The sequence below is a fragment of the Citrus sinensis genome, chromosome 3 (assembly GCF_022201045.2).
Source record: "Citrus sinensis cultivar Valencia sweet orange chromosome 3, DVS_A1.0, whole genome shotgun sequence".
NCBI lineage: Eukaryota > Viridiplantae > Streptophyta > Magnoliopsida > Sapindales > Rutaceae > Citrus > Citrus sinensis.
Window position 1 is genome coordinate 31860257 of NC_068558.1, and position 20749 is coordinate 31881005.

A 20749-nucleotide genomic window follows, 5' to 3' on the forward strand; every position below is an offset into this window, starting at 1 on the left:
GCCTAATCCAACATAGAAAGATTAAACAAAATTAATTTTCATCACTATGCAAGAGACTTGAAAGGACATTAAAGTAGCGTTTATTTTTAATTTAATGTATGAATAGGTTAGAATTTGATTAAAATTTGAATGGTTTTTAATATAAATGTTTCAATAACATGTTTATTTTTTAATATAAAAATTAAGTGGCATCTTGTTTGCTTTTATAAAGAAAACACATTAAATGTAGTTATTTAACATTTATGTCCTTATAAGTCAAAACGAATAAAACGGATTAGGTTTCATAGTTTATGAAATAACTATATTGAATTGAAATATTTTTAGGATATAGAATTTATTTTCCAGGTAAAAGCTCATTTAGTCCCTGTATTTTAAGATTAGTGCCCATTTAGTCCCTATATTTTTAAAAATGTCTCGAAACATCCCTGCCGTCTAAGTATTGATACCCCTACAGTTACTTTTTATTTATTTTGGCTTACTTTTATAATATTATCCTTTTATAATAATTTTTTTGTTTGGACATTAATAAAAAGAAAATAATTAAATTACCAATTTAACCCTAAAAATAAAAAAAATTATATTAACTTTTAATTGTCAAAAATTGTATGCAAACTACCAAATGTGCAAATGGTGCTTGCAAAAAATTAATATAATTTTTTTATTTTCTAGGGTTAAATTGGTAATTTAATTATTTTCTTTTTATTAATGTCCAAAGAAATTATTATAAAAGGGTAATATTGTAAAAGTAAGCCAAAATAAATAAAAAGTAACGGTAGGGGTATCATACTTTAACGACAGAGATGTTTTGAAATATTTTTAAAAATATAGGGATTAAATGGACACTAATCCTAAAATACAGGGATTAAATGAGTTTGTACCCATAAATAGTTAATCAAACATGGAAAAGTAATCGAAATTGAAAAATCTATACAGATAGGGAAATTCTCCTTTTGGCATCAATGGGTCTACATAATTTATTTTGCATCAATTATGCACCATCACATTCTTCAACTGCTTTCAATTATTTATGCTCCAATAACTGCGAATTGTTCTTTTCAGTGCAATCAACTTGCAACTCCCCTAATCGCAAAAAAACTGACAACTTCCCTTTCATAAATAGTAGTGCCCATTTCCCCAGTAGTCTCGCATTAACATTTAAACATGATTATCAAACACTTGGTTTAGTGGTGACCCTTTATTTTTAAGGTCAGAAGTTACCTAATCTTTTCATATAGATATGGGAGTAGATTTTTTTGTTTTTCTCCCAATTTCACAGTAATTAGCTAGTAAACCCCTCTAACCTTAGAGAAGAGTTGAGAAGTTATGGATCGAATTTCTGACTGATTACATTAAAAATGGTTCCGTTAATTTCCATCAAACTTATTTTTATAATATCAATACACTAAGGGCGTGTTTGGCGCCCCGCATAACACTGTATTAGAACGCCATATTGTATTAAGATATTACAATAAAATGTTTGGCTGCTATGCGGTATTGCATAAAAAAAAATTAATGCGGCAAAACCCGTATAATGGAATCTAGCGTGAGTGTCGAGTTGATTTGATTTAATTTTTATTTTACAGATTATATATTTAAAAAATACTGAAAAAATAAATGTTATGCTACTAAAATTTAAGGTCATAAGCTCAAATCTATTGAAGAATGATGATATATTTTTTAACATTTATATTACAACAATAATGTTAAATTTTCAAAATTTAAGAGTTTTATATTCAATATTTTTCTAAGTATTAAATATTAATAAATATTATTTTCTAAATATGTAATTTAAATTAATCAGCAAAGGAATTAATACAGAACAATGCAACACCAAACATAGTGTAACTAAAAATTAATACAGTATAGTGTAGCACCAAATATTGTACAATATTATTATAATATAGTGTTAATACAATACAACATAATACAATACACCTGCATTAAAATAATGCAATACAATGTAATACAATATAATGTGTCAAACGCACCCTAATTGTATTGTCGTATCTAAAAAAAAAAGATAATTAGACTGTTTTAACCATGATTATCTAACATTAGATTGAATTAAAAGAGTCAAAATTTATGTTAAAATTTTAAAATAAAAAATTGAAGTTAAAATATTCCGATCCATTAAAAAAAATGTTTCTAACCATGACCATTGACTAGTCAACACTCACCAGCTTAAAGTAGTGTACATATTCGGACACTCACAAATTCTTTAATGGCAAAGTGCCACTTACTAATTCTTATGTTCAAGTACAGTAGACAAATAAGTTAAGCATTCATTTCTCTACAATAAAAGTACCAGTCTTCACTCTTCACTCCATAATTAGATGAGTGGGTCTGCCTGCAATGTGTTTTGATCTAACCGGTTATCCCGTTGAAGCCACAATTCTCCCGCCAAAGTTAATGATTCTAATTGCACTAAAAAAAAAAAATTCACAAATTTGTAAAAGATTCCATTTTTTCCAGGTACCCTTACTTTTGCTGGAATACAAAGGGTAAAAGCTCATTTAATCTCTGTATTTTCATTTCGGCAAAGGTCATAAAAATTTATTTTTTAATTCAAATGTAAATATTTAAAAATCAAACATATGTTACAAAAAAAAAACTAATTTTTTTAAAAAAAGTTAAACTTCATATGTTTAAAATAAATGCTAAGGAACATGAATAAGAGCTATTAAAACAAAAAAAAAAGAATAATTTTGAAACTAAATACAATTAATTGAGAGATGAGGACCGAAAAGATAAATTCATAGATAAAAATTAAAATATCAGCCCTACTTATTGCTGGCAGTTATGGCATTAAAGAACAGAAGCCGTGTCTTGATAAGTATGGTGTTCGCGCGGAATTTTCAGCTAGAAGTGGACGGTGGCTGGACAATGAGATGAAATTGAAAGATTATCACGGAACTTGAAGGAAGGTTCATGGCATCGATTTATTCTAAAGAGTCACTATATTTGGTTCAATAATTGTTTTCATTCGAATCAAAATCTCTCTCTAATCAATTCAACTGTTTCTGTTGATTATGGCTTCTTCTTCTCGAAACGACAAGAAGTATGATGTTTTTGTTAGTTTCAGAGGAGAGGACACCCGAGACAACTTTACTAGCCATCTCTATTCTGCTCTGAGTGGACAAAATATCCAAACTTTCATTGATGACCAACTTAACAGAGGAGATGAAATTTCGGAGTCACTTGTGAATGCAATTGAAGCATCAGCCGTTTCAGTTATTGTCTTCTCAGAAGGGTATGCATCTTCCAGATGGTGTCTCGATGAACTTGTAAAGATCCTCGAGTGCAAGAAAGCGTATGCACAGATTGTGATTCCGGTTTTCTATCGGGTTGATCCATCAGACGCGAGAAACCAAACAGGGCCTTTTGGGATTTCATTTTCGAAGCTTGAAGAAAGATTTAAGGAGAATACTGAGAAGCTGCGGACTTGGAGGAAAGCTTTGAAGGAAGCAGCCAGTTTGTCTGGCTTTCATTCTCTTAACATTAGGTGAAATTGAAAAGTTACCTTTAAAATTCAAGCAGCACTCTTCGTTAAATTTCCGGCTGCTAAACTACAATTTTAAAAATTTTTAAGCATCAAGTTCTAGACTTCCTGACTTCCCCACTTTTGTGCTCTCATAATTATAAAATAATTGTGACAGAATTAATAATAAAAGCTCGAGAATTTTACAATATATATGTAACAAAATTAGGGGTGGTCTGTCGTTTTTTAAGCAATTTGAACCTCTCACTCAGATACCACCATTAGAAAAAAAACAATTTCACGCATATTCCTGTAATTTAAGAGTTATTAATTTACTGGGAGATTGTAGACCAGTGGTGGTATATATTAATTTCAATAGAAAAATTGGCAATCTCCCTTATTTCATATTTAATGCAAATTCCTCCTATTAATTTTATGTATTTGCCAGGCGTGAGTCGGAACTTATAAATGAAGTTGTTAATCACATTTTGAAGAGATTGGATGAAGTGTTTCGGCCGCGTGATAACAAAAACCAACTGGTTGGAGTGGAATCAACAGTTGAGGAAATTGAATCTCTATTAGGTGTTGAGTCGAAAGGTGTTTACGCTTTAGGGATTTGGGGCATTGGTGGTATAGGCAAAACAACAATTGTTAGAGTGCAATTTATGCACTAGTTTTTCATTGTTTACTTCCCTTAATATCAATGTTTTGCACTTAATAATAGTAATTTACTTGTGTTTTACTTTTGTAGGTGCAATTCTATTGATTGATGATAAAATTGAGCTATAAGATGATGTTTAAGGATGATTGTTCTCTTGGAGAAATTATGAGCGTCAGAAGAACTTTGTTGATAAGGCGTGAGCGCGTGCTGTCAACTGCTGACCTGCAGTTTTTAGTTTAATGTGTTTTGTATTTTTGGTTATTTTTGTAATTACGAATTTAATATTTCAGATATTAGTATTTTATTTTAAATAGAATTCTAGAGGAGAAGAGAGAGAGAGTATTTAAGGGAGGAATCTATTGTGAAAAAGGGGATTTTGGATTGGAGAAAAAGAAACCCTAGCTCTAATTTTTCTCTTCTCTCTATGAAGAACTAAACTTATTTTTCTGGTTGAAGGTTAATGAAGCTTTGATTCATCACTACTGTGAGATCTTTCTTATGCTTTAATTATTTTATTACTTTTTGGGTATTTGTTTATTCTCTGAATTAGTTTCATGATTATGTTTGTTAATTAGGTAATTGGCCACTATTTAATTAGCAACTTAATCTATTGTCAATTAAAGGATTCATCGTATGAAGAATTTAATGTTTGTGACAAATAACATAGCAGAGAGTTGTGTTGTGAGAATAAACAATCTAATTTAAATGAATCATCATATGTGTTGATTATGATTTGGGTCTCTCTAGTTTTTCAGGCTGTCAATTGATTAAATCCTATGATCGTATCTAAGGTTGTCTATTGATTAGGGAAATATCCAACGGTCGTACCTTGGTTATCGACTAGTTAAGGAGAGATTGGCTATTAGAGGGTCTCAATAGCTATAACCGGTTTATTCATAAGTAATAATAATCTATATTTGAATCAATGATCAGTAGTCGAATCAAGCTGAGTTAATTCCTTCAACCAGAGCTTTCTCCAATTTGAATTACAACTTTAATTTGCATTCTTATTATTTTAATTTGATTTTTATTATTGTCAACAAAACCCCCATTTTATGTTTTACGTTTTAAAAGGATTTAAATAATTACCGATCTCTGTGGACACGACCCTGCTCAATTACTATACACAATTTATTTAGAGCAGGAATTTATTTTTGTTGGCTTCGACACCCATCAACAATCGCTAGAGCTATTTTCGACAAAATCTCGGGTGATTTTGACGGTTCTTGCTTCCTCGAAAATGTTAGAGAAGAGTCACAAATACCAGGAGGATTAGCTTGCTTATGACAAAAACTTCTTTCAAATTTATTGAAGGATAAAAATTTGATGCCTTATATTGACCTCAATTTTAGAAGGCTCAGCCGCATGAAGGTTCTGATTGTTTTTGATGATGTGACTTGCTTCAACCAATTGGAATCTTTAATCGAAAGTCTTGATTGGCTGACGCCTGTGAGTCGAATCATAATAACCACCAGAAATAAACAAGTGCTTAGAAATTGGGGGGTGAGGAAAATATATGAGATGCAGGCATTAGAATATCATCACGCTCTTGAGCTTTTTAGTCGACATGCCTTCAAACGAAACCATCTTGATGTTGGTTATCAGGAACTTTCAAGCAAAGTAATGAAATATGCTCAAGGTGTTCCTTTAGCTCTTAAAGTTTTGGGTTGCTTTCTGCATAAAAGGGAAAAAGAAGTCTGGGAAAGTGCAATAGATAAATTGCAAAGAATCCTCCATCCAAGTATTCTTGAGGTATTAAAAATAAGTTATGATAGTTTGGACGATAAGGAGAAAAATATTTTCCTTGATGTTGCTTGTTTCTTTCAAGGTGAGCATGTAGATCCAGTAATAAAATTCTTTAATGCAAGTGGCTTCTACCCAGAAATAGGAATGAGTGTTCTTATTGATAAATCTCTCATTGCTATTGATTCATACATCAAGATAACAATGCATGATTTACTACAAGAATTGGGTAGGGAAATTGTTCGACAAGAATCAATTGATCCTGGAAACCGCAGTCGGCTGTGGCATCATGAGGATATCTATGAAGTTCTTACGTATAATACAGTAAGCAGTTTGTTGTGTATTATTATTTTGGAATAATGTAGTGTTTAAAAACTTGATGTGAATATATTTACATACGCTCACACTCATGAGTCTTAGAAATGCGATGACAATTTGCATAACCGTTTGTAAGCATAATTGATATGTAAATTTGTCTATTACACATAGAGAATTTTTATGTGAAGTATTACTTGTGTTATTATGTTTCTTCGTGCATTTGCAATCAAGAGTTTAACTGACTAGCAGTAACTATAAACATGAATTATTGAAATTCGATATGTGTAATGACAGAGAGCCCCACTCCAATCCCACATAAACTCCATGCAAGAATAAATAAAAATTGAATTAACAACTATCAATTAGATGAAGTGCAATTCATTAGTGGAATATATATATCATCTTTCATTTGATTTTAACTTTATTGGTTTTGTATTTACTTGTAGGGGACAGAAAAAATTGAGGGCATCTGTTTGGATATGTCAAAAGTAAAAGAGATCCGTCTAAATCCTAATACTTTCACAAAGATGCCTAAATTGAGATTTTTAAAGTTCTATAGTTCATCAATCAATGGAGAGAACAAATGTAAGATATCTTATTTGCAAGATTCCGGATTTGTTGAAGTGAAATATCTTCACTGGTATGGATATCCGTTGAAGTCATTGCCTTCAAACCTTAGTGCAGAGAAACTTGTGTTACTTGAAGTGCCTGATAGTGACATTGAACAACTTTGGGATTGTGTGAAGGTATGGATATCTTATTATATATGTGCAATCTCTCAATAACAACATTAAATTATTATACGTGGTAACGATTTTTTGTTGGGCTCTTTTTTGACTGAGCAGCATTATAGTAATTTAAAGTAGATAATCCATGCTGCCTGCAATAAGCTAATTGCCAAAACTCCAAATCCCACGTTGATGTCACGTCTGAACAAGCTAGTTTTCTTGAATCTAAGAGGTAGCAAAAGCCTGAAAAGTCTTCCATCTGGAATATTTAGCTTGGAATTTCTTACCAAACTTGATCTTTCGGGCTGCTCAAAATTGAAAAGGCTTCCAGAGATCTCATCAGGTAATATAAGCTGGTTTTTTTTAAGGGGGACTGCAATTGAAGAACTGCCCTCATCAATTGAGCGTCTACTTAGGCTCGGGTACTTGGACCTTTCAGATTGTAAAAGGCTTAAGAGTCTCCCAAGCAGCCTATGTAAGTCGAAATCTCTTGGAGTTCTTAATCTCTGTGGTTGCTTAAATCTTCAAAGATTGCCGGAATGTCTTGGCCAATTTTCCTCGCCAATAGTATTGAATCTAGCGAAAACCAATATTGAGAGAATACCAAAAAGCATTACCCAACTTGTCATGTTACGATACGTCCTCTTAAGTTATAGTGAGAGGCTTCAATCCTCACCAAAGCCTTCATTCATTGAACGAGGTCGCCTGGCACTGCAACCATTTTTAGGTTTGTTCTCTAAGTTATGAATCTTATAGGTATTTTTTTTTTTTTTACCGGAGTAATAATTTTAAATTGTAAGGTGATTCTACTCCAGGAATTGTTCAAGATACCCTGAGCCATATGCTACCTGTACGTTTGCAAGAAATATGGGTAAATGTGTGTCTTTAACTCTCTCTACTTACAATTTCTACAATCTTTTTTTTTTGGGGGGTTTAAAATTATGTTTTTTTGGTACAGAGAGGTTTTTCCATGGGCAAAGTTCATATAGTACTACCTGGGAATGAAATTCCAAAGTGGTTTAAGTTTCAAAGTGTGGGATCTTTTATAAACTTGGAGATGGCACCAGATTTCTTCAATAATAGCAGAGTGCAGGTCATTGTATTTAGTGCTATTTTAGCATTTTCTAACCGTCATGTAGATTGTGGCACATGGTTTTCATTTTCTTTTGAGCTCAAAGTGAAAACCACTAAAGATTGTGGTCCGCATGACACACAGTTATTTCATAGCAGAGTTAATTATGTAGAATCAGATCACTTACATTTCGGGTACTATCTGTTCTGTGGAAAAGATTTTAATGGTTTTTGGAAATGCAATTGCATTCCTGAGGCAGTCCACTTTAATGTTTTTCCGCCTTTGAAGTGTGAGTGCTGCGGGGTGAAAAAATGTGGGATCCATTTATTTTGCTTCCCAGATTCTACGAATTCAATAGAAGATCCAAGCACATGATTCAACTATAACGGAGAAGAGTGAGATTTTCATGAATGTATTTTTATTTCTTTCTTTTTTCTAATCACTTTTAATAATAGGAGAAAATGTCAAAATCAGTTCTTGGAGCAAAACATTCATGTAATAACTTTTGAGGGATCTAGTGAATGTAACACAAATTCACACTAGAGTATTGAACTTTCCCTTGTTAGATGAAGAGTATAACGTATGAGAGGCACATGATGTGTATTGTAAAATTAAAATTATTGGCCTTCTTTCCTACATTTTGCGCACATATATCTACCAATGAAAATATGCCACTTATTGTCATGACCCAACCTAGACCTAAAAAGATATTGTCAGCTTTGGACTTTAACAAGGCCTGCGCGGTTTTGTTTCTAGAGTGCCTATACACCCTAAAACGCGTCTTGCCAATTTAGGTGTGGATTACCCTTTATAGACCCAGCATCTCTCTCATGTTTTGTCAATGTGGGATTTGCCTAAGGTGTTATATACACTCCTGTTTAAGGACTCAATATCCTTACTGAGGTTTGCCTCAACATTGTTCAAGGGGACACGTGAAGCTGCATAGATACCATCTGTCATGATCCAACCCAGATTGTGATTTCGATTTTCTATCAGGTTGATTCACCAGACATGAGAAACCAAACTGGGAATTTTGGGGATTCATTTTCGAAGCTTGAAGAAAGATTAAAGGAGAATACTGAGAAGCTGCAGAGTTGGAGGAATGCTTTGAAGGAATTTGTGGCTAGTTTATCTGGCTTTCATTCTCTTAACATCACATGAAAAGTTACCTTTAATTTCTCACACTAATATTTAACAATAAATAAAATTCACGCAACACTCTTAGTTAAATTTCCGGGTGCTAAACTACAATTTTAAAATTTTTTAAGCATCAAATTCTAGACTTCCTGACTTCCCCACTTTTATGCTCTCACATAAAATAATTTTGACAGAATTCATAATAAAAACACGAGAATTTTATTTCACATATCTAACAAAATTAGTGGTGATCTGTCGTTTTTTAAGCAATTTCAACCTCTCACTCATATACCACCATTAAAAAAAAATCACACATATTCCTATAATTTAAGAGTTATCAATTTATTGGGAGATTGTAGACTTATAGTGGTATATATTAAAAAAAAAGTAGGAGTCAATTAAAAAAAAAAACTTCATACAAGAAGATAAGAATGCGTGATTTACTACAAGAGTTGGGTGGGGAAATTGTTCGACAAGAATCAATTAATCCTGGAAACCGTAAGCAGTTTGTGGTGGATTATTATTTTGAATTATTCTAGCATTTACAAATTTGATATGAATATATTAATATATGCTCAAACTGATGAGTCTTAGAATTAATTGAAGAGTGACAATGATTAGAAAAAACAATAGTGGTTAGACGGTGTAGCAATAAATTATAAATGCGATGACAACTTGCATAATCGTTTGTAAGCATAATTGATATGTCAATTTGTATCGTAAACATACATAGTTTTTATGTTAAATATTACGTGAATTGTTATGTTTCTTTGTGCATTTGCAATTAAGTGTTTAACTGCCTAGCAATAACTATAAACATGAATTATTGAAATTTGATATGTGTAATGACAGAGAGCCCCACTCCAATCCCACATAAATTCCATGCAAGAGTAAATAAAAATTGAATTAATAACTAAGCTACCTCTAATTGTGAATTTGTGACAAAATTGCCCCAAAAATTTCTCTTGGTGGGGTTGAAGTGCGACTCATTAGTGGAATATACATATCTTTCATTTGATTTTAACTTTATTATTTTATTTATTTTTAGGGGACAAAAAATTGAGGACATCTGTTTGGATATGTCAAAAGTAAAAGAGATATGTTTAAATACCAGTACTTTCACAAAGATGCCTAAATTGAGATTTTTAAAGTTCTATAGTTCATCATTCAATGGAGAGAACAAATGTAAGATATCTTATTTGCAAGATCCCGGATTTGCACATATCTTATATATGTGCAATGTGAAGGTATGCATATCTTATTATATATGTGCAATGTGAAGGTATGCATATCTTATTATATATGTGCAATCTTTCAATAACAACATTAAATTATTATACGTGGTAACGATTTTGTCTTGGCCTCTTTTCTGACTGAGCATCATTATATTAACTTAAACCAGATAATCCATGTTGATGCGAGATTCTGGTTGTCCTCTTTCTATGACCAGGGTCTTTACTCGATCAACTTCACCACGATCAGGATCTCTCCTCGTAAAACTTCTTCTCCAGAGGTTCCTGCATACACAGATAGGTCAGAGTACGCCGGTTGTTTCCCCGACGCAAACCCTCTGACGCTCAAGTCAGGAATGAAGGTTCTGGGAATGTTTGCCACAAATCTTATGGCTTCTCTTTAATCTCAGTTCTTAGAGCTCTCTTTTCTTAGTTCTAATAGCAAAAAATCTAACCCTTTTACCTTCGTTGGCTACCTTTTTATAAGTTCTGCTGAATCCAGACCTTCCCCTCATTTGCGCTCGTTATCCTCCCACCTCTCGGACGTGGATACTCCATTTCTGTAATCGTGGGTGGTTGCGTGGCCTTAGTGCTTTGATTCTCGGATTGCGGAGCCCGCCTTACCAACTGTCGTTGACCGGGTCTCCTCGACTAAAACCTTTAGCAGGAATGCTCCATGTTATAGCAGGAGCCCGGCCTCGTGGACGGCATACTTGTGGACGAGCAGAATATTCCTGCTCCTGTTCCCCGGCTACCAGGCTCTTACAGGACACACCTGTTCACAGAACTCTGCCACCAGATATCTGCTCATCATGCCTGGTCTCGTCGACGTACTTCTCTCAAACAATCCATGCAGCCTGCAATAAACTAATTGCCAAAACTCCAAATCCCACGTTCATGCCACGTTTGAACAAACTAGCATAAAACTCCAAATCCCTCTTGAATCTAAGTGGTAGTAAAAGCCATAAAAGTCTTCCATCTGGAATATTTAACTTGGAATTTCTTACAAAACTTGATCTTTCGGGCTGCTCAAAACTGAAAAGGCTTCCAGAGATCTTATCAGGTAATAAAAGCTGGTTATTTTTAAGGGGGACTGCTATTTGTCCGTTGGCAAGAAATACAGGAAAATGTGTCTTTAACTCTCTCTGCTTACAATTTCTACAATTTTTTTGGCTTAAAATTTTGATTTTTTGGTACAGAGAGGTTTTTCCGTGGGCAAAGTTCATATCGTACTACCTGGGAATGAAATTCCAAAGTGGTTTAACTTTCAAAGTGCGGGATCTTTTATAACCTTGGAGACACCACCAGATTTCTTCCGTAATAGCAGAGTGCAGGGCATTGCATTTAGTGCTATTTTAGCATTTTCAAACCGTCATGTAGATTGTGGCAGATGGTTTTCATTTTCTTTTCAGCTCAAAGTGAAAACCACCAAAGATTGTGGTCCCCACGACACAGTTATTTCATAGCAGAGTTAATTATGTAGAATCATATCACTTACATTTGGGGTACTATCAGTTCTGTGAAGAGGAGTTTAATGGTTTTTGGAAATGCAATTGCATTCCTGAGGCAATCCACTTTAATGTTTTTCCACCTTTGGAGTGCCAGTGCTGCGGGGTGAAAAAATGTGGGATCCATTTACTTCACACCCAGATTCTACGAATTCATGAATAGAAGATCCAAGCACGTGGTTTGTGAATGTATTTTCACTTTTTCCTTTTTCAAATCACTATTAATAATAGGAGAAAATGCCAAAATCAGTTCTTAGAACAAAACATCCATGTAATAACTTGCGATGGATCTGGTGCATGTAACACAAATTCACACTAGAGAACTTTACGTTATTAGGCGAAGAGTATAATGTATGAAAAGCACATGATGCATATTGTAAAATTAAAATTATCGACTTTCTTTTTCTTACTTTGTGCACACAACACATCACGATTTTGTTATTGAGCCTTACAACTCAAAACAATCCACGTAGTTAGGAGAGCACGTAACTTATACACCAGTAATAAAACTCACAAGCTAGGCGATGTCGGATATTACAGGACGCACAACAATTCTTATTGGTGGAGCTATGTTGTGGGCCCATCTCTCTATTAATGAAAACTTGCCACTCACCCCATTGCGCACCATATCAACTCTCATCTATTTAATGCAATCACATTTGAAAATTTTCTACTTTCTTAAATCTAAATTGTTGTATATGGGAAAGTTTCATCATGTGGAAACAAAAGCCATAAAGAGGGAACAGTTAAAACACCATCAAATCTTATACATTTAAAAAAATATATTGGAATACTAATTAAAAAAAAAAGGATAGGTGTCGTTTTCACTCTGCTTATTTGTGTTGTGAATCCATTCGCTTAAACATGTGTGCACTTTTTCAAGTATATGTACCAATTCCATATTTGGAATGGTGCATTTGATTCCACAGTTGGTATCATCTATGGCTGGAATTTATATTATAAAACTGACTTGTAAGGAAAGGATTGAAGATGCCTGTGAACTTATATTTCGATTTAGATTATTGTATCTTTTCCATGTATAAAATTGGATCCTATCATTCACATATCGTTAACATGAGCAATTTAGATTACTAAATAACTGTTCTTTATTATTGTGCTGAATTTGACTTTTTATTGAATAATTTGATATATGCCTTGAATCAATTTGGAGCTTCTACAACTTGTCAGGTATCAGTTTCTCCTACATTCTTTTCGGCGCCAAAAGATATTCAAGCGGTTGAATAAGACTTGACATATACAATATAAATACAAGAGCTGTTAGTCTTTTTACAATAGGAATAATATATAATGCTCATCAAAACTTGCTGATGAGAAAGTAAATTCCTCAGAAATTAAATGTTTCAGCCAACCAAGGAAGCAGCTTTTTGTGGACCAACTCGGGTCTGTCGTCATGGGGACAATGTCCTACTACTTCCAACACAATTAACTTCACATATGAAAGTTGAGAAGGCAGAGATTAGAAGTATCTACCAACAGGTCCATCGAGAGGGGTGAATCCTCATCACCCAATAAAACTAGTACAGGTATAGAGATTGATGGCATCAATTGCTCGGGGTTCGGCCCTGGGGGGCCTGTCACAATCGAAACAAATGCATCGAGTGCACCTTCATCATTGGCGAGTTCTCGTATGATCTGCGATTTTGAGGTCAATTCATGAAATCTGAGTCCATTTTTGTAAGAGGTTAAAATAGCACATAAGTGGAGAATATTAATACCTCTACCGGTGTTTCATCCACAGATTTCTTACTTGAATAGATGGACAGTAAAATGTTCCTCAGTGTTTCCCTACAGCACCAATATATACACATCATAGAATCTTTTAATTTTTTACTACTGTTTTAGGATAACGAAAAAATGGACTGAATAGAGAGAAGAGAAAATACCTTCGTTTCACATCTTCAAAGATTGCATCTGCAATTGCCCTTTGCTTCAACAAGAAATCAATGAACCCAAGCAATGGCAACCGTGGCTTGATTCTCCAATCATCAACAATTGCCTTGTTGTTCATGCTGCCACCAGCACAATTCAACAAAACAAGCCCTCGAACAAGTGTTTGACTGGATTTTTATGGTAGAAAATATAGCAGGTTTTCGCAAACCATAGTAACCGAAAAGGCTAATTAGGTGCAAGTGTTTCTTTGGAAGCATGATGACAAATATCTGATGCCCAAGAGGAAGTTAAATTAATATACCTGAGGCAGCAAAAACACAGGGTAGGCCTCGAACAGAATTACGTACAAGCAACCAACAAAGTGTTGGCTCCACTGGCAATGGAGTCCCCTTAAGTGGCTTGACTGGGTTTGCTCCCCAGTTCGAGTCGCAGGAAAGTCGCCTTTGTTGGGAGAACCTGTGCCTCTCGGTTCAAGCGGAAACTTCTAGTATGGGTTATAGTACGGGCTTAAAGGTGCCTCCCACAGTTGGGGCCCTCCCCATAATACCTCGTGGTCAAAACCAAAAAAAAAAAGAATTACGTACTGTAACACATGCACTTTGATTTTTCCTAATTAAGTGTATGATTTAATTTTTCCTCTTCGATATTAATTTTAAAATTGTCACAACATTAAATCAAGATAAATTGAGCGTGACCAAAAGCTCGAGTAGTCGGATTTTATTTTCGTCACGGGTCTGGTATAAGCTTAATTTGTATTAAGCTTAAGTGCAAAAAAAAAAGAAAAGAAAAAGAAGCCAGTTTCTATAAATGGAAAGGGGAAGCTGGTTTCCAAAAAAGGAAAGAAAGAGGGGCACGTGAGAGAGAGAGAGAGAAAGAGAGTTGACCCGATTTTGACCTGGATTCGACCCGACCCGCGGCCTTGACCCGAACGGATCTCGCGATTCCAGCCACCTCACCGGCTGAGCTTGGTACCGATATGAAGCTTGGAAGCTGGCCGTCATAACACCGCCGTTTAAACCTAAAAAATTCACAGCCAAAAACCCATCACCATCGCCGTTGATTTCACCGGAGTTTGGGCACACCTCCAGCTGGGTTCTACTCCTCACGTCACCAGCATCATTTTCCGACCAACCTTGTCACCTGAAATGGCGAATTGTCGACGATCGGCCACTTGGAAAGCTCGCGGCTTTGGGAGCTCAATCCGCTGTCATCGCCACGCGTGGGAGGTCACCGCCGTCACCATTGGACTCATCGAGGTCTGAACTATCAGACCTAAGCTTCCCGTCGTCGTTGACTGAAAACCGGTCACTGTTGACCGGCAGGGGTAATTCGGTAAATTTATAAAACTTTAGGGTGAATTTGTAATTTATGGAATCAGTGAATAATTTGGTAATTTTAGGTTAGGGCAGTGAGGTAATTTGAAATTACGAGGGTAATTCGGTAATTTAAGTCGTTAAGGACATTTTGGTAATTTTACGTGCCGAGGGTAATTTCGTAATTTATGACATTGTGGTTATTTTCGTGATCTGAATTGAGGACAATTTAGTAATTGAAGATTCTGAGGATAATTTTGGTAAAATAATGAATTTTGGCATGTAGGGGTATTTCGGTAATTTTGTGCATGCGGGAATAGTTTATTGTTGATAGTTATTCGTTTCGAGAATTATTATGTAAGATTAGTTGTATTTCAAATTTACGGAGAATGATTATGTCGTTTCCTTGATTAAGAGGATCCGCGAACGAGAATCAACCCGCGGACGTTGTTGATACCGAGTCTGGACTTCGTCACTGTGAGTGGAATATACAAAACCTATTTTTATAGTATATACTGATTTTATGATACAGTGCAATATGTTTTGATGAATAAGTATTTGATGTTTTGATTTAATGATTTTCTAGAAAATTGATTTTTATCTATGTGTTGATATTTATCGTTATTAAGAATGAGTTTGATTAATGATTTTATTATTGTTTTTGAGTAAACGCATGATATTAGAATTGAGTGGATTTGAGATATGTTGAATAAAAAGAAAATGAGATTTCAGATGTGATTATATGTTTATGTACATGTGTATAAATGTTGTTTGGAAAATCATTGGACAGTACCCTTCCCCTCTAGATACAGAGATACAAATAATACGAGATGAATACAGAGATACAGATGAGATGAGATGAGATAGAGGCCTTTGGGGCCTGTCTGAACACACATAGAGGCTTTGGGCCGTGTGTTTGGGCGCTTTTGCCTTTTGGGGGCTTACGCATGCAGTATGATGATTACAGAGATACAGATGTTGAGATACATGTGATATGAGATGAGATTTCCCATCTATCCGTTGTAGCTCCGGGGCATGATGGTTCCCTGATTGCCCGTCCGTCGAGGTCCGAATATGATGAGATCATTCCCCTGGGTACTTGTTTGATGATAGTTTTTGGTATTCAGTATTTGATATTATAAGTATTATAATTTCATTGATTTTATGCATATTTATGTAATATTGTTATTTCAGTGCATGATTTGAATTGAATATGTTTATATAAGTTCTTATGATATTTTGATGAAATTGATTTGAGAAAGATTAAATTGTTTTAAATAAATTTATTTTTCAAAAACTATTATCCACTCACTGAGTTCACTGAGTTTTATACTCACCTCATTTTTATTATATTTTCTCCCGCCACAGGAGATTTGCAGGTACATCAGTCGACCCAGCAGCGATAGTTAGATTTGAAATTGTGGCCACGTGATGGTGCTAGGAGTCGTAGATTTAATATTTTAATATTTGGGATATTGCGAATTGTATTTATTTATTATATTTTGTAATTAAAGATAACCATTGTATTTTAATATTAGAATGATTTGGGTGATATTTGATATGTTGACTTGAGAAGTTGGTTATGAAGGATGGATGGATATTGAGTTATTTTTGGGAGTATTGTTTTGTAAATGCAGGTTTGGGGATGTTTTATTTATAGGGGAGATTTTGCCGAATTTTTGATAGAATTATTAGATATCATAATTATTATCGATTCGATTATACGAGTTTAGATAGACTCGCCCTGGGGGTGCGGGACGGGTCGTTTCACGTACAAGCACTATTGTCTTCTGAGCAGCTTCATCCAAGAAATCCAATATTAGCTGTATCGGTGAGTCTCACTCAAGTTAGCAAGGAAAATAACTAAAGGTCAAGCAATTGATGATATAAGTACAGGAGTTGTGAAATAACTTATATGAAATAATTGCTTATCCTTAACATTTGTGGATGCCTACAATTATATGTTCCCAGAAGTAAATAGAATAAAAAAAATAGAACATTATCAATAAGAAAAGTTCACTACAAGATGAAAATTATTTTTTGTCATTTGTGCCTTGTGTACTAAATTTTGTGTTATTTTATTACATATAATATTATTCTAAGGAATGCGGGAAGAAAAAATGTGGGGTCGATTTATTGTAAGCCCCAAATTCAACCGAAGATCCAAACGCTATTTTCAAACTAAACCAACCCAAAGTTTGGGCAACAGTCCAACGCAACCCAACTAAAATCATTTTAATTTGATTTTAGTTTGGGTTGACTTAGGCTTTGATAAATTCACATGTTTTATACCATAATTAAAATAAAGTATCATTTGTCATACATTTTGTTAAGTAAATAAGAGCATCAGCTCAGCCATGCCATCATCCCCACCACGGCATGGATCACCTCAGCCAAGTAGTACGAGCAAAACACCGATAATGAGCATCTCAGCCAAATGGTACGGCAGAACACTGATAATGAGCCTCCTACGAACATGGGCCAACCAGAGACGAGTATCAGTCAGAGGAATATACCGACCAGAGACATGTGCCGAGCAGATACCCATCTCCCAAAAAAGCGGGAACACGATCTCACGAAATCACGACAATTGCGCTATGCCCAGAACCGTTGAGGGAAATACGGTGCCCCACGTTTACCCATAGTGTAGCAGTTGGAGTCCCATGAGGGGCTGCCACTACCCGAAAAAGGGGGAGATGAAAGGGGAACGGAAACGTGGGACAACGGCTATAAAAAGAAGGAAAAACCAATGGAGAGGGGACAAAAAAATTGAGGGAAGGGAAAACTCTGTTGAATTGAAAACAGACCATTTTCAATACAAACTGTGAGCGAATTATAAGCAACTTGTCAAATTTAAATTATACCATTTTCCCGTAAACACCTTGTGCTAACTTAGGCATCGGAGGGTTTACGCCGGTAAAACCACCGGTGTCTCTGATCCACTTTAGTGAACGCAGACTTAGTAGGAAAATGAAGGGCAATTCCAACTTCTGTGACTAGAGAGATCGTTGAAGCAAGAAAAAATTGACACCCTCACTACCGATCACATAAGCATTAGTGTAAAGATCTGGTCGGGCCAAAGGCGAGCAGATTTTAGCAACAACATTTTAGTGCCGTCTGTGGGAAAGCTGGATAAAAAGCTACCACCAAACTAGTAGTCATCAGAGAAGCAACGAACAGTTGGTTATGGATATAACGAGGAAGGATGCCCTAGGTGGCGACAGTGAAACTGGTGAAACAATTACTCTTCGAGAGATAGCAAATGAAGCTAGAGAGAGGATGATGCAAGATCGAATGGAACAGATGGAGACACAAATGGAAACTCTCACGGCCATATTGCATGAGTTGAGGGATGAGCGGAGAAGGGACTATGAAACCCCTGTGGGGAGAGATGAAGTTAGGGCAGAACCCAGCCTCTGGAGACGTAGAGTTGAGGAAATCCCTCCACCAGTGGACCAACCTTATGGGGTGCACCCTCATAGAAGTACTGGTCGGGTTCCAGGGGAGCGCGTGGATGAAGGGAGGGACCAATCTCGCTCCGGACGAGTACTGGAAATTGATGGCCGAGGGGCCAGGGTTAATGAAGGAGAGCTCAGACAAAGGTTGCAGAATGCCGAGCAGGAGCGAGATCAAATAGCTGCACGTGATCCTGACCGTGCTGTGGAATTTGAGGGAGAGGTGCGCAGATTGGCGCAGGTGATGGAGGAGATTCAGGGCAAGAGAAAGCCCCCGAGCTTAAGGATAATGCTAGATGAAGAGTCTCCATTATCAACCGAGATCATGGGTACTGTAATCCCAAGAGATTTCCGCTTCCCCGACCTCAAATACTCCAGGCAAAGTGACCCGCTGGTGCATATTGAACGTTTCAACGACATGACGGGTGTGCAGGGACTAACACCAGCCCAGAGGTGCAGGGTGTTCCCATTGACACTAGAGGGACGAGCCCAAGAATGGTACCGCAAGCTACCACGAGGAAGTATAAAAGGGTACGAGCAGATGTGCTAAGAGTTGGCCGAGCAGTTCCGAGGAGCAGTGGCCCCAAAGGACGACATGATGGAACTGTTGGAGATGAAGCAGGAGAAACATGAATCCCTTCGGGATTTTGTAAAATGATACCACCAGGTCGTGCTAGATTTGGGAGCTTTCAATCACCCGCAGGCGTTGGGGGGATTAAAAGAGGGTGTGAGAATAGGTCGACTGTGTTATAACTTGAGAAGTCCTCTGGTGCAGAGTTATTCGGCGGGGTATGAGCAGGCAAGGAGGGATATAGAAATCGAAGAAGAAAAATCAGCGAGGATAAAGAGTGAACAGCTGGAGGAGCTGAGACGAAAGGAAAGGAGAACCCCGAGCGGGAGCGGGTCAGGAAAGCGAGCTGGGGAATCCCCGGTGATGGCGCAATATCCGCTCGGTCTCGACCTTACCCTATGGCTCAGAGACCGTAACAGTTCCAATACAGCCGAGCACAGCCACCGCGCCCCCCATTCCCGAAGCGGCAACGAGAATTCCGGCAGTTGGCTGCCCATCCTTATCACAATACTCCCAGGGCATTACATACCACAAACTCTAGAGCTGGGCGGCCAGGTCAGCTGCCTACAATATCAGCTTGGGACGATATCCATGATAGCCGAGCAGTCCAGCTGATTGACCAGAGCTTGACATATAGACAATACACTCCATTAAAAGTCCCTATGAAGGAGTTGTATGAGAGGATCGAGGGACGAGGACTGCTGTACCCCCCAGCCCCTATAACAAAACCCGCTCACCGACGTGATAAGAGCAGATTCTGCAAGTTCCACGACACTCATGGTCACACAATCAGCCAATGTCGCGACCTAAAGATTCAGGTGGAGGATTTGGTGAGGAACCGGTACCTGGATGAATATGTAGATGGAGTGTCCCCCGTCATTGAATCACCGTACACGCGGGATGAAGGAGTTGAGAGGAGCCTAGAACGTGAACAGCCAATTATCCGTGTGATAGCAGGGGGGCCAACATTGGCTGGGGATTCGAACAGGGCACGGAAGAACTATGGGAGATACGCCATGACTAGTAAAGAGGTGCTTTTCAATTTGCCAGCAGCTAAGAGGGCGAAAGTGAGGCAAGTTCCCATTATGTGGACAGATGACGACGAAGAAGGTATTTTATATCCTCATGAGGATGCACTGGTGATTAAGGCAATGGTGGCTGGTACAGAATTACAGCGAATACCGGTGGACACGGGCAGCTCGGTTGACATACTGTTTAAGTCAGCCATAGATGATATGGGAATTTTATACTTAAAACTGGAACGGACGAATACATCCTTGAAGGGTTTTGGAGGAGGACGGTTAACCTCCATCGGGATCATCGAGCTCTCAATTACTGTAGGATCAAATCCGTTTGAAAGAATAATGATGCTGGACTTCGTCGTGGTAGAAGAGAGAAGCCCTTACCAGATGATACTGGGACGACCTTTCATGAGGATAAGCCAATGCGTTATATCTACGCATTATCTGGCGTTGAAATACAGAGTCAACGGAGTTGTAGGCGTAGTAAAAGGTAACCAGAGAATGGCGATGAGCTGTTACGCTACAGCGGCCAAGGAGACACTACAAGTTACCTCACTGGACAACCGAGGAGATTCAAAAAAGGGTTGCCAAGAACCTGTT

The 20749-nt window shown here is 36.6% G+C and overlaps 3 protein-coding genes across 3 annotated transcripts in view; 2 read left to right on the top strand and 1 right to left on the bottom strand.

The window, feature by feature from the left end:
- LOC107175100 (disease resistance protein RUN1-like) overlaps positions 1-7006 on the top strand; it is a 36992-nt gene extending 29986 nt beyond the window's left edge. Inside the window, exon 3 of the mRNA XM_052436194.1 lies at positions 6647-7006. Within this exon, the coding sequence (XP_052292154.1) occupies positions 6647-6985 (339 nt within the window). The 3' untranslated portion in view covers positions 6986-7006. The remainder of the gene's footprint in view (positions 1-6646) is intronic.
- Positions 1-20749, bottom strand: part of LOC102613942 (uncharacterized) — a 91172-nt gene that overhangs the window by 21533 nt on the left and 48890 nt on the right. The gene's annotated exons all lie outside the window — the stretch shown is intronic.
- On the top strand, positions 2834-3774 carry LOC127900893 (disease resistance protein RPV1-like). The gene has a single exon (XM_052436249.1). The coding sequence runs from the start codon at positions 3030-3032 to the stop codon at positions 3504-3506; it is 477 nt and encodes a 158-aa protein (XP_052292209.1). The 5' UTR covers positions 2834-3029; the 3' UTR covers positions 3507-3774.

Coding starts and splice junctions, on each gene's coding strand:
- LOC127900893 (XM_052436249.1), top strand. CDS start 3,030: ATGGCTTCTTCTTCTCGAAACGACAAGAAGTATGATGTTTTTGTTAGT.